This window comes from Hydra vulgaris, chromosome 01 (genome assembly GCF_038396675.1).
Source record: "Hydra vulgaris chromosome 01, alternate assembly HydraT2T_AEP".
In the NCBI taxonomy this organism is placed as follows: domain Eukaryota; kingdom Metazoa; phylum Cnidaria; class Hydrozoa; order Anthoathecata; family Hydridae; genus Hydra; species Hydra vulgaris.
The window spans coordinates 1,714,065-1,727,500 of record NC_088920.1 but is presented as its reverse complement, the minus strand read 5'-3'; the positions used below and the strand labels follow the sequence as shown (position 1 = coordinate 1,727,500).

Genomic DNA, 13,436 nt, shown 5'->3' with positions numbered 1-13,436 from the left:
TTATATTAGGAATAAACATTCTTATATTATTTAAACTAAAATTTATTAACCTCTAAAGAGTGATTAAACAATGATGTCTAATTAACAAACAAAATACTTCAAACATTATTGATCCTTATATTCTTTACTTTAATGTTTAGCAATACTTAACACTTAATCTTAAGTGTCATCTACTAAACATAAAATTAAATAATGGAAACTCATAAACAACTTTTTGAATATTAAACATAATAACCAAAACTATTAAATACAGTAACCAAAACAAAAACCTATATATATATGTGTGTGGGTATCTATATATATATATATATATATATATATATATATATATATATACAGATATATATGTCTATATATATATATATATATATATATATATATATATATATAAATGTATACCTATATATATGTATATATATATATATATATATATATATATATATATATATATATATATATATATATATATATATATATATATATCACGGCCTACTATATTACACGGCCGTGTATGTTACATTTTAGAGGTCGATTCTAAGAGGCCTATTTACGCAACAAAATAATGACAGTGCAATATTAAAAAAACATTATATATATATATATATATATATATATATATATACATATATATATATATATATATATATATATATATATATATATATATATATATATATATATATGTATATATATATATATATATATATGTAAATATATATGTGTATATATATATATATATACATATATATATATATATATATATATATATATATATATATATATATATATATATATATATATATATATATATATATATATATATATATATATGCTAATGCTATTTTAGACAATTTGTTATTATTAGTAAAGCTGAATATTATGGTTAACAAATGTGTTGCATTTGGTTGTAAAACTGGATACAACAGTTCTTTAGAAGATATAAAAGTTGCTTCTTTTCATTTTCTGTTGAAAAATCAACAGTTGCTAAATTATTGGATTCGTTTTGTAAATCGTAGTGATTGGATGCCTTCACCAAATTCTGTCTTATGTGAAAAGCATTTTAATGAAAAGTACATTATTCGAGGTATAAAATGCAAGTTAAATTGGAGTTTAAACCCTATTCCTGAAATTTTCTCAAGCGAATGCTTAAAACGACCTTCCACACTACCATCACCTATTGCTTTAAGAAGACCATCTAAAACTCGTATTTATCAAGAAGATGAACTTAGTTTTTTTTTCTGAAAATGATAAAATAACTGAATGGAACAAGTTAAACAGTAAACATTCACCAGAAGGTTTTCAATTTAAAAAACATCCCAATTGTGTTATTTATTGCAATTTAATATTTGATCCTTTAACGCATTTTCCTTCTGTTCTTGAATCAATAAAAATTGATCATTGTTTATGTGTAGGATTACAATACAAAGGAAATAATGTTCCACTTCCACCATGGTTAATTAAAGGTCATAATGCCAAGTTAACTAGTTTGAGTATGCTAGAAAATCTTGCATCGTACATAAAAAATATAGCTTCTTCTAATAGAAATATACTTCTTGAAGAAATAAACAGTAGAATATACTATAAAGCAAAAGGTCAACCGCAATATTCTGCAGATATGATAAGATATGCTTTATTATTAAGATATACATCTAAACAAGCATATGAAATTTTACTTGAATCATTTCCTTTACCTTCAATTTCTTTATTAAATAAAATAAAACAAGGTGGAGTTGATGCAATAAAGGCTATTAAAACACTTCGTGAGAAGGGTTCAATACATGAAGATATAATACTAATTGTAGATGAATTTTATCTTCAGAAACAGGCACAATATTGTAGTGGTGTCTATGTGGGTACAGATGACAATGGTATTTTGTTCAAAGGAATTGTTGCATTTATGATTGTTAGTTTAAAGAAATCTATTCCTTATGTTATAAAAGCAGTACCCGAAGTTACCATTAGTGGTAAATGGCTTTCAGAGCAAATATCAGATTCTATTAGTTCTCTTTCTTTATCTGGTTTTAAAATTCGAGGAGTTGTTACTGACAATCATCAAGCAAATGTAAATGCATTTAGTTTACTTCATTCTAAATTTGGTAATCAGTCAAATTTATTTATTTATCATCCTGATAGTCCAAATATTAAAATATACTTATTCTATGATAGTGTTCATATTGTTAAAAATATCAGAAATAATTTATTACACTGCAAAAAATTTGTCTTTCCATCATTTACTTATAATATAAAAGATGATGTCTATAATTGTCCAGCTGGTTATATAACTTGGGGAGATTTTCATCTTCTACATTCTAAAGATGAACAACTTCAAGGTAATTTGAAAAAAGCTCCCAAAATTACATATCAAAGTCTCCACCCTGGTAATAAAAAGCAAAATGTTTCTCTTGCATTTTCGATTTTCGATGAAACAACAATTGCAAGTTTTAAAAGTTATTTTCCAGAACGAACTGACATTTATGGTTTTTTAAGTATTTTTCAAAAATAGTGGACTGTTTCAAATTCAAAACAACAATTTAGTCCTAATAAACTTGGTAATGCAATTATTTTTGATGATGGTAAAACCACATTTTTTAGGCAACTAGCTGATTGGATTGAACTTTGGCAGAAATCTCCATTTTTTACTTTATCAAAACAAACATCATCTGCTCTTATCACAACCCTGCGTTCTCAAGCAATGCTTATAGACGAGCTTATCGACGAAGGATATTTGTATGTGCTTACTTCACGACTTCAAAGTGACCCTATAGAGCGTAGATTTTCTCAATATCGACAGATGAGTGGTGGGAGATTTCTAGTAAGTTTACTAGAAGTTCAACATTCAGAAATTATTTTAGCATGTCGGACTTTAATTAAGGAGAATGTAAATTTTTGGGATGAAGATTTAAAGAACAATTATGATAATCCAATTAATGATGAATTACTAATAACATTAGATTTAAACTCAAATGAGATATCAGAATTAATTCTCTCACCTGAAACAGAAGAAGTTGCAACAACAATAGCTGGTTACATAGCAAAGAAGTTAATAAAAAGAAGCAAATGTAGCAATTGCAAGTCTATGCTTGCTACAGATGCAAGCAATATAAATATTTGTCAATATCTACAAATACTTTCACGAGGTGGTCTTACTGTGCCTTCACTTTCACTTAAGGATTTCACATGTGGATGTTTTGCAATCTTAGATAATCTTTCAAATTTAATAACTAAACAAGGTGTTAATGTCAAAGATGTATCAAGCTTTGTTTTATCAAAGTACTTTCCAACAGTTTGTTTTACTTGCGATTTACACAAAGAATGGGGGTTTAAATTTGCTTCTAAAATTATAATTAATGTTTTTTTTAACAATAAACAGAAGATAATCAATGCCACTCTACGAAAAGATGCTGTTATAAGTTTTAAAAGTAGACAGAGAGAAAAATAATATTAAAAAAAAACAAATATAAATAGATAGTAACATAAAAAATTATAATAAAAAAAAAACACAAATTTTTACCTTTTTTTTTTTTGTAAATTCCCAGTGCTGTCAATTTAAACGTGTAATGTACAAATATATAAAAATATATATTATAAATACAAATATATATATATAATATACATAGATATATACGTTTATAAATACATAAATCGCTAGTATAAAAGCACAAAATGCCAGTTTTTCGTGAATACTTTTTCATAGTATTTTTATTCGTAATATTATATTTATACTATCTATTTAGTCTAGATAAGATATAATTAAATGTTTTCGCTATAGTTGCGCAGCCATCTTTTTTATAATAGGCCTCTTAGAATCGGCCTCTAAAATGTAACATACACGGCCGTGTAATATAGTAGGCCATGTATATATATATATATATATATATATATATATATATATATATATATATATATATATATATATATATATATATATATATATATATATATATATATATAATATATATATATATATATATATATATATATATATATGTATATATATATATATATATGTATATATATATATAAATATATATATATATATATATGCATAAAATATATATATATATATTATCATAATTATTAATTACAATTATATATAATATAATTATATAAATTATGTAAATATTGTGATATGAATCTAATTATACTGTAATTTAAAGTATTATTACATTCATATCATTCATCTAATATAGTATAGAAATTCCGTATTTAGCTCTTTCTTTTTTAATTTAAGCAAAAAAATAATAATAAACATTTTCTTAAACACTCATAATATTAAATGTATTTATTTCACTATTAAAACTACTTTATTCTATTTAAAATTCGATGGTAATTATTTTTAACACACTACTTGACACCAAAGAACATTACTAATCACTGTGTTCAATTGTTAGAACAAGAAAATAAGATGTTCTTAGCGCCAAGAATCTTTAAGTCAAAAAATATCACATGCATGGCATTTGTTTTGCCAATGTTGACACATTTAAACGCTGACAGTACAAGCACATTTAAATGCGTAGTGGTCCGTTTTAGCAGTTTTGAGCACAAATCTTTACTCAAAATCTTGACTTGAATTACGTTTACAGTGCGTCCAATTTATGACGCACCGTAGTTTTTTGTTTTGTATGAGTTTATATTCAATAATTTAATTTTTAAAGATAGATCTAATCGCTTTTTATTCAGAAGATTTTTTTATATATCTTCAAACTTATATTTATTTATAACGTACGGCATCACAACATCAACAAATAAATACATAAATGTAAACGAGTACTAATCGGCTTCAGTAGCGTTTTCTTGTGCGTCTGTTGGGGCGTGTTTCTTCGGCTTTATGCTTTGTGTTTACTTGTTTCACGTTTTTTTACTACATTGTTTTTTTAGTAATACACCTAGAAATAAATGTTTTTTAAGATTTTAACGCCCTAATGACATGAGTGGCTTTAACCTTCTAGCCACAATTTTGTTTGTATGTTACTTTCAACTTTATTTAAATTTGTTACTTTATTCTCTTTAACTAAAATTTAGTTATTCCTTTTAAAAAACAAAACTTTTCAATCTGTCGCACTAATTGATTTATGAAACATTTTATCATTTTAAAAAACAAAATTTCCGCAAAGAGTTTTTGAATTTGATGCGGTTAAGACTATTTTAATGTGGTAGTACCCTTTAAGAGTAAAGAAATTTAAAACTTGATATTTTATAGGAACATTTATGTTTTTCTGAAGTGTTAAATTGAATTATTTAAAAAAATAGTATAATAAATTTTTTAACCCCCTGCTCGGTAATTATGCCGATAAATTAACATAATTTGAACAAAAAAATGGATCTTATTTTAACAAGAATATCTTGGGAACCATTCATGTTCTTCAAACCAAACTTTATAAGTAGTTTTATATTTGTTAAGAAAATGTTCGGAATTAGAAATTATACAATAAACAACATTAAATAACTTTAAAATCACTAAGTTCTATCAATAAATAGAAAAAAGTATAAGTACAGCTTGCTAAAATTCAAATTTTATTACTTTAATATAAAAAAGTTGATTTTCTTTGGTTTAGCACATCACAAATACACTCAAGAATAATTGCTGAAAATTTTAAAAAATTCCAATGAGCAGTTAAAAAGTTATCTTTGTTAAAAAATTAAAAAATGCACAAAAAGTTAATCGTTTGAAAAACACAATTTAATAAAAATACTAAAAGTACATTAAGTTTTTTACACAATAAAAACCACCACTGTTGTATGCAATACCTTCTGCTTTATTATATTGGTCAATAAAAAACCATTTTAAGGAACAATTTAGTCATAATCAAACAAAAGAACTATACAAATTAGACTTGTATTTTTCAAGATATTGCAACAAATATCCCAGACGGCACAACTCGTTTAAAAGTTACGCGTGGTTTCTGTTGCGTGTTTAAAACTCCCGAAAACACTAAGAATAACACGTGTCAAGAATAGGGTTTTGATTCCGTGAAATTAACTACTATATTTTACCAAAAAACCAGTTTGGATATTATTGTTTTTTCAGTTACAAAAATGGAGTATTAAATTATCAAAAGTTTTCGCAACGAATGTGAAACCATTACTAAAAGCACGCGATTTTTTAAATTTATTGCATTTTTATTATTCGGAAGGTTTTAGAGTGTGTAACAAGAACATTCAGGAAAACATTTGTCGAGAAAATTTATATGTTAAATAAATTTAGTTTTTGTTAAGTATTAGCATGTATATATATATATATATATTTATATGCACATATATATATATATATATATATATATATATATATACATATAAATATATATATGCACATGTATATATATATATATATATTTATATGCACATATATATATATTTATATGCACATATATATATATATATATATATATATATATTTATATGCACACACATATATATATATATATATATATATAATATATATATATATATATATATATATATATATATATATATATATATATATATATATATATCACACACACACAAACACACACACATTTACATATATATTTATATGCACATATATATATATATATATATATATATATATATATATATATATATATATATATATATATATATATATATACACACACACACAAACACGCACATATACATATATATATATATATATATATATATATATATATATATATATATATATATATATATATATACTATACACACACACACAAACACACACATATAAATATACACGTGTGTATATATATGTGTATATATATATATGTATATACACATATATATACACACGTGTATCTACATACATACACACTTGTGTATCTATATAATTTATACAATGTATATTTTATATATGTATGTATAATACATATATAAAATATGTATGTGTTTATTTATGTATTCATATGTATATATGTGTGTATGTGTAAGTCTATATATTATATATGTATGTATAAATATATAATATATATATATATATATATATATATATATATATATATATATATATATATATACTTATATACATACATACATACACTTATAAATAAATGTATATGTTATGTATACGTAATATATACACATATACACACATATGTGTGTTTATTTCGGCGTATGTATATTTGTGTGGATTTGTATCTGTATATTTGTGTTTATTTCTGCGATAAATATATATATATATATATATAAAATACATTTTTTGTGTTAACAGTATTATTGTTATTACTATTAGTATTGTTATTATTGTTATATGTTTGAAAAATACTAGTGTTGTTCCTATATAAATGTGTGTGTACTAAATGCTATAGGATATCCTATTAATAATAACAAAAATGAAAAGAACAAGTTCAGCATAGTAGAAAGAATATATGAAAAAATATTGATCAGCCTTAGCTGGAAATTTATTTCCTGAATGTTTAAATTTGTCTTCGAGCTGCGAGACTGCACCAATATACTACCTATGCTTCAATAAACTTTCTCTACCAATATTGACAGCAAAATCTAGTAATACTTTGTTGCAAAATACTGTCCGTAAGTAACTTTACTTATCTGTAAATCAATTGTTTATATTTGAAAATTATTATGTAAATATTAAATTAATTTTTAATTGTTTGAGAAGATACAAAAATGAGTCAGCAGTATAAAAAATATGGCATGAGCCGAAGCCAGCTAGAAAATTTCTTGCATAGTCTATCTGATTGCAGAAATGATATTTTTTTTGCTGATTAAGGTAAGGGTGAACTTTTTTTGTTTTGTTTGTGTGTATATATATATATATATATATATATATATATATATATATATATATATATATATATATATATATATATATATATATATACATATATATATATATATATATATATATATATATATATATATATATATATATATATATATATATATATATATATATAACATTTTTAAACCAGAATATGTGGGTTTTAATAAGCAACAAAACATAAATTGAAAAGATTCTACTATAAGTCTTCTACTTATAATCTACTAAAATAATCTTACTAATTCTACTAAAAGTCAACTACTAAGTTTTTCACATGTTCAACGAAAAAGACAATGAGAAAAAATATTAATCCTGGTACAACTGTTAAAGAAAATACTTGTATTGAAACTCTAGTTATTTATCTTTAACTTATCAAAAAAATTTAAAATGACACTAATATTTCTGGTAAATTTTGTTTTTGCAAATTTTATCTTTTTGGAGTTTTACCGTTATCACATAATCTAGATAAAGCCAATATATTTATAGAAGACTTCAGAAACTTAATGAAGATAATAATATTAATGTTGATTAAGGTAGGTGACTATTAATGAACAGGGGGCATGTGTGCGTTTGGTTTTTTTAAATATTATGTATAACTTATATTTATTACCTATATTTGAGTGTATATTAGTCTAATTTATCTTAAAACAGGATATTTGCACTTTAACAAGCAACATAACCTAAATGAGATGGTTTCGAATCAACCTTTAAAGATTTCTATATTTATAAGCAAAAATCAATTAAGAGAGGATTTACATCCTGGTACAAATGCTAATGAAAATACTTGTGAATACTCGGGCTTCTGAGTCTTTCCAAAGTAATAACTTATTTGCATTTAATTTAAAAGTTTATAATATTTAAAAAGTACAATAGTATATTTGATGATTTATGTTTCTTAATGGGTTTCATAAATTCTTAAAGGGCGTCTCTTATTTAGGTTGAAGTTGGTGGCTCTAAAAAACAATTTGAAAAGAAGAATGAAGGGTCGATTCCATTTAAATGTACAGACACAAACAAGCGTGATTGATAAGGAAAAAATCAATTTTACTCTTCCATCGAATCATTACTCTGGTTTTTTCAAACAGTATTTTTTATAGTGCATTTATTTAGGTAAAATACAAAACAATAGACTAAGATAATCATTTATTTTGTTATTTATTATAAAACTTGTTTTTTTTTTTAAATAGATTAAGGCGAATCATCAAAAACCATTACCAATACAGATCGACCAAAAAATCAGACAAACGAAACTTCTCCCACGGATGATGCCATGTTTTAGTGTAAAATGATTGTCACACCATTACATAAAAAGAAATTTGGGCTACTGCAATAGTTTTTAGATAAAGATTTGAATGAAATTAAATTTGAACAGGTTACCTCAATTGAAGAATTAGTAAAGTTCGAGACCCGACTTTTAAGAAAAATTAAAAAGAACATTTGATGCTACTGGAATTGTTTGTAAAAATGCGAAAGCGTATTGTTATACGATTTTAGATTTTATAATGACGGAAGAGGCGATCAATCGAAATTAAATATGTATGGTAACCATGTGCCAAACGTCTTTTTTTAGCTTATTATTAATGATTTGGTTTTTTATTTCTTTGTTTATTTTTTCTTTGTAGTATAATTGTAAAATAATTTACCTTAAAAAACAAAAATAAAACAACAAAATTGTCGTAAATATAATGTAGTATATATAAAAAAAGGTTTAAACGGTTTAAAGCTATACGTGTCTAACAAAACCTACGTATTTTTGGTTTATCATTAAACCGTGCTGAACAGCTGTTAGTTCAGGCATAAATTTGGAAAACTTATGCCTGAACTAACTTATGACATTAAATAAAGTTTCCGTTTGGAAACTTTATTAAATGCCATAAGTCCGTTTTAAACTATAGAAAACACGAATTTAAAACCTCATAGAACACGAGTTTAAAACCTCAAAAACAAGTATTTAAAACATAAAAATACTCGTGTTTGAAACGTTAGAAAACACGTGTAAAACTCCAGTTAAACTTCCCGTGAAATCCACGTGTTTTTGGTTTACGCCTGGATCGTAACAAACACGTGTTTATACGGGTTTTAAATCCGAGATTAAAACCAGATGTGCCGGCTGGGATATCTCTAAGGCCCGTTGCTAAGGCGCTTTATGATCCAGTACCAAATCTATTTAGACCTTTTAAATTATTCTTTTTGAATTTCTTTTTATTATTATAAGAGTAGACATAACAAATAAATGAAGATTGTAAAAATTGAAATTTTGAAAAAAAAAATTTTCAGGCCGTATTTTGGGGTACTACCACCTTAAAAACACTTTTTATAACTTTTCTCCACTGTTAGTAATAGGGAAAATTGACTTTAAGAAAAATTTAAAAAATTCACACCTCTTATATTATATTATATATATATATATATATATATATATATATATATATATATATATATATATATATATATATATATATATATATATACTATAAATATTTTAAATATTATTTAGTGAAAACTTACAACTATTAACATCTTTTAAAATCAAAAATGCAAGCATACTATTTTAACTCAACTTTCTTTTGACAGCAAATGCAAAGGTTAAAATTTTAACAAAGAAAAGTCTATATTACTTTATTTTTTGTTTGACTATTAAACAATATCACACACCTACTTTATTGACAAATTATTCCGCAGTTTTCTCATGTTACATTTTTACTGCAATTTATGTCTTAAATTTTCCTTGTATGTTACGGGTAAATAAAAAGTGATTTTTAATTTTTGACATTCGAGCTTGTTTGTGAGTTGTAATGTAATAAAAAAAATTTAAAGTTATATTAAGCCATTAGATAAGACTTTTTTTAAATTTGGCTGGTCTACTTTTTTTCGTTTGTGTCAACGAGTTGAATTCAAAGCGCTGTATAAGAGTTTTACTCAAATTTCTGGGATCTGGAATTTTGGGAATTCTGGGATCGTCCATAAATTAAGCAACGCAAAATTTATTTAAAAATAAAAGTAGGAGATCTTAAGCTCTTCTACGCGGCAATTTTCATTAAACTTAATGCTAATAAAATGATTTTCATTTATGCTATTTTAATTTTTAATGTTTCTTAAGGCTCGGCGACGGCAAACTTTTGATGTTGTTTGTTTTGTTAATGGACCTTTCCCATAAATCGGCAAAAACGCAATGCATTGTGGTAGTTGTATTCATTTAAATCAAAACAAATGTCGAAAAGCCTAATAAATTTTAACAGTGATGTTCAATTATGTGAAAACAGTGAGATTGAACTTTGTGAAAACAGTGAAATTGAACTTTATGAAAACAGTGAAGATGATAGTGAAATTACTGAAGGTGAACTCACTTTTAACGGAGAAGTTGAACTTTGCGAAAACAGTGAACCACTCTTTTCACAAAGTTTAACTTCACTCTTTTCACAGAATTCGATCTCACTGAGAGAAGTTGAACACAGTGAAGTTGACTTCAGTTCAACAAGTGGTGGATGTACTTGTTGTGTACCAAATTGTTTTAATAATTCTAAGCGTAATAAAAACTTATCATTTTATGTTATACCCAAGGAAAAAGTGTTAAGAAAGTTATGGTTAGCCAAAATTAGCAGAAAAGACTTTAGTCCTTCTTCTTCACACAGAGTTTATTCAGCACACTTTCAAGGGAACAAAAAAACTTATATGAATAATGTTCCAACAATTATTCCAAAAACAGTTAAGCTAACTGCTCGTGTACCAAGGAAAACCAAAAATAGCCTTGGTTTAATACATAAAACAATACAAATACCTTATAGTGAAGAACTATCGACACCTGTTTTAAGCTACGAAGAAACATTAAAACAAGAAAATAAAATTCTTAAAGATCAAATTGAGGACATTATAAAAGAAAAACAAGCGTTAGAAAACACTTAAAAAGAAGCTATATGTAAGCTCAATGACAAAATACTTCTATCACAATTTACAGTTGAAAGGTTTAAACATAACAAAGAACATTTCAAATTTTACACAGGTTTTAAAAATTTTGAACTATTTAAAGTAGTCATGAAGTTTTTAGAACCAGAAATATATTCACTAAATTATTGGGGTTCAATGTCTACTGTTGCTGACGATTTAAGTGAAAATTCTTCATCTATAACAAGAGGAAGATCACGTATATTAAACGTTGAAGAGGAATTTTTCATGGTGCTAATTCGACTACGTTGCGCCTTTCCTATAGAAGATTTAGCAATACGGTTTAATATTTCATCAAGCACTACCAGTAGGATATTAATTACTTGGTATGATTTTTTGCACATAAAATTTAGATCAATTCCAATATGGCCAACAAAAAACTAGTTAATGAAACAATGCCTAGCTGCTTTAAAGATGTATACCCTAATACTCGTGTAATTATAGACTATACAGAAATATTTACAGTGATGCCAACTAGCTATCGCACTCAATCAGCTATGTTTTCAAAATATAAACATCATCACACAGCAAAGGGTTTGATTGGTATTGCACCGAGTGGTGCCATTACATTTGTATCTGATTTATATGCTGGAAGATCAAGTGATAAACAGATAACAAATCACTGTGGCATACTAAAATTATTAGAAAAAGGTGATAGCCTGATGGCTGATAGAGGTTTCGATATCGTAAATGACTTACCAAAAGGAATTAGTCTCAACATACCACCATTTCTTGAAGGCGATTTTCAACTTACATTGGAAAAAGAATTAGAAACAAGACGAATTGCATCTGTGCGAATTCATGTCGAACATGCAATTGCAAGAATCAAAAACTACAGAATATTACAAAACACATTTCCACTTTCAATGGCTGCTGACATGAACAAAATATGGGTCATAGTTTGTTATTTAGTTACTTTTCTGCCACCTCTAATAAAAACTGATAGCAAATAATGTAACCAGACAAAAAAAGAAACATTTTATAAATATTCTGTAAACGTTTATTTTACTTTAAATATTTCTGATGACATAAATTTGAAATAAAAATCTGTTAACTCTGGAAAAATAATTGTATTCCATAATTCCGCATCATACTCAATTGTTTCGATGTGCAATGATTTTTCTGTGTATACAATAAAATCAATTGTTTTAGTTTCTGTTAGTGCCATAACGCCTTGACACTGATAGTAATAAGGATGGTTTATTTTTAATTTTGGAGCACCATCGTTAAATTTCAAATAAAAGTTTTTATCTTGACACGCTTCTTTAATTGTTAAATGTTTTTTTGAAGAAGGACATTTCACTTCAAGTACTTTTTCAGCGCTAACTACTCCATCAGGGCTACAACCCAACCAAGGGCATTTTGGGTTTATAAAAAAACCACATCGAGTAACACTTGACTTCGTTATGTTTTCATATAGTTTTATTGCTATATCTTCATTAACCTTTCCCCACATACAGTTTTCTCCTGCTTTGATATTTTTTGTTTGTAAACATTTTTTTAAAATTGATGTAGGGTAAATTTTTTTCCACCTATTTATTACAGTACCAAAATTTGAAGCTGTCAATCGTTTGCATCTTTCTTGATACCATAATGTACTTTCAGATTGTTTAACTGTATTGACTTCAATATTTTTAGCTTCCTCAATATCAACAATTAAATGTAATTCTACAAATGCTTTTTGTTCAGTAGACAAACAACTTAAATCAATCAC

The 13,436-nt window shown here is 25.3% G+C and overlaps 2 protein-coding genes and 1 long non-coding RNA gene across 6 annotated transcripts in view; 2 read left to right on the top strand and 1 right to left on the bottom strand.

The window, feature by feature from the left end:
* LOC136075005 (NACHT, LRR and PYD domains-containing protein 13-like) overlaps window positions 1-10,391 on the bottom strand; it is a 75,977-nt gene extending 65,586 nt beyond the window's left edge. Inside the window, exons 1-2 of one of the 3 annotated variants that reach the window (XM_065787197.1) lie at window positions 10,289-10,391; window positions 4,772-4,886 (exon numbers count right to left, since the gene is read on the bottom strand). The gene's annotated coding sequence lies outside the window, so the exon portion shown is untranslated. The remainder of the gene's footprint in view (window positions 1-4,771; window positions 4,887-10,288) is intronic. The other 2 variants (XM_065787195.1, XM_065787196.1) reach the window with 2 other exon arrangements.
* Window positions 7,858-9,383, top strand: LOC136075003 (uncharacterized). Of its 2 annotated transcripts, XR_010635632.1 has the most exons (4): window positions 7,858-8,313; window positions 8,432-8,597; window positions 8,718-8,890; window positions 8,968-9,383. It is a non-coding gene; the product is annotated as an uncharacterized LOC136075003 (long non-coding RNA). The 2 variants fall into 2 exon arrangements; XR_010635631.1 differs by having other exon boundaries at window positions 7,860-8,597; window positions 8,968-9,377.
* A 1,421-nt stretch (window positions 10,392-11,812) lies between the features above and the next one.
* On the top strand, window positions 11,813-12,675 carry LOC136075426 (uncharacterized). Its single transcript, XM_065788557.1, has 2 exons — window positions 11,813-11,953; window positions 12,076-12,675. Exons 1-2 carry the CDS (start codon window positions 11,813-11,815, stop codon window positions 12,673-12,675), a joined length of 741 nt encoding a protein of 246 aa, XP_065644629.1.
* The last annotated feature ends 761 nt before the right edge of the window (window positions 12,676-13,436 follow it).

Coding starts and splice junctions, on each gene's coding strand:
- LOC136075426 (XM_065788557.1), top strand. CDS start 11,813: ATGAAGTTTTTAGAACCAGAAATATATTCACTAAATTATTGGGGTTCA. Junction 11,954..12,075: donor TTGAAGAGGAATTTTTCATG/GTGCTAATTCGA, acceptor CATAAAATTTAG/ATCAATTCCAATATGGCCAA.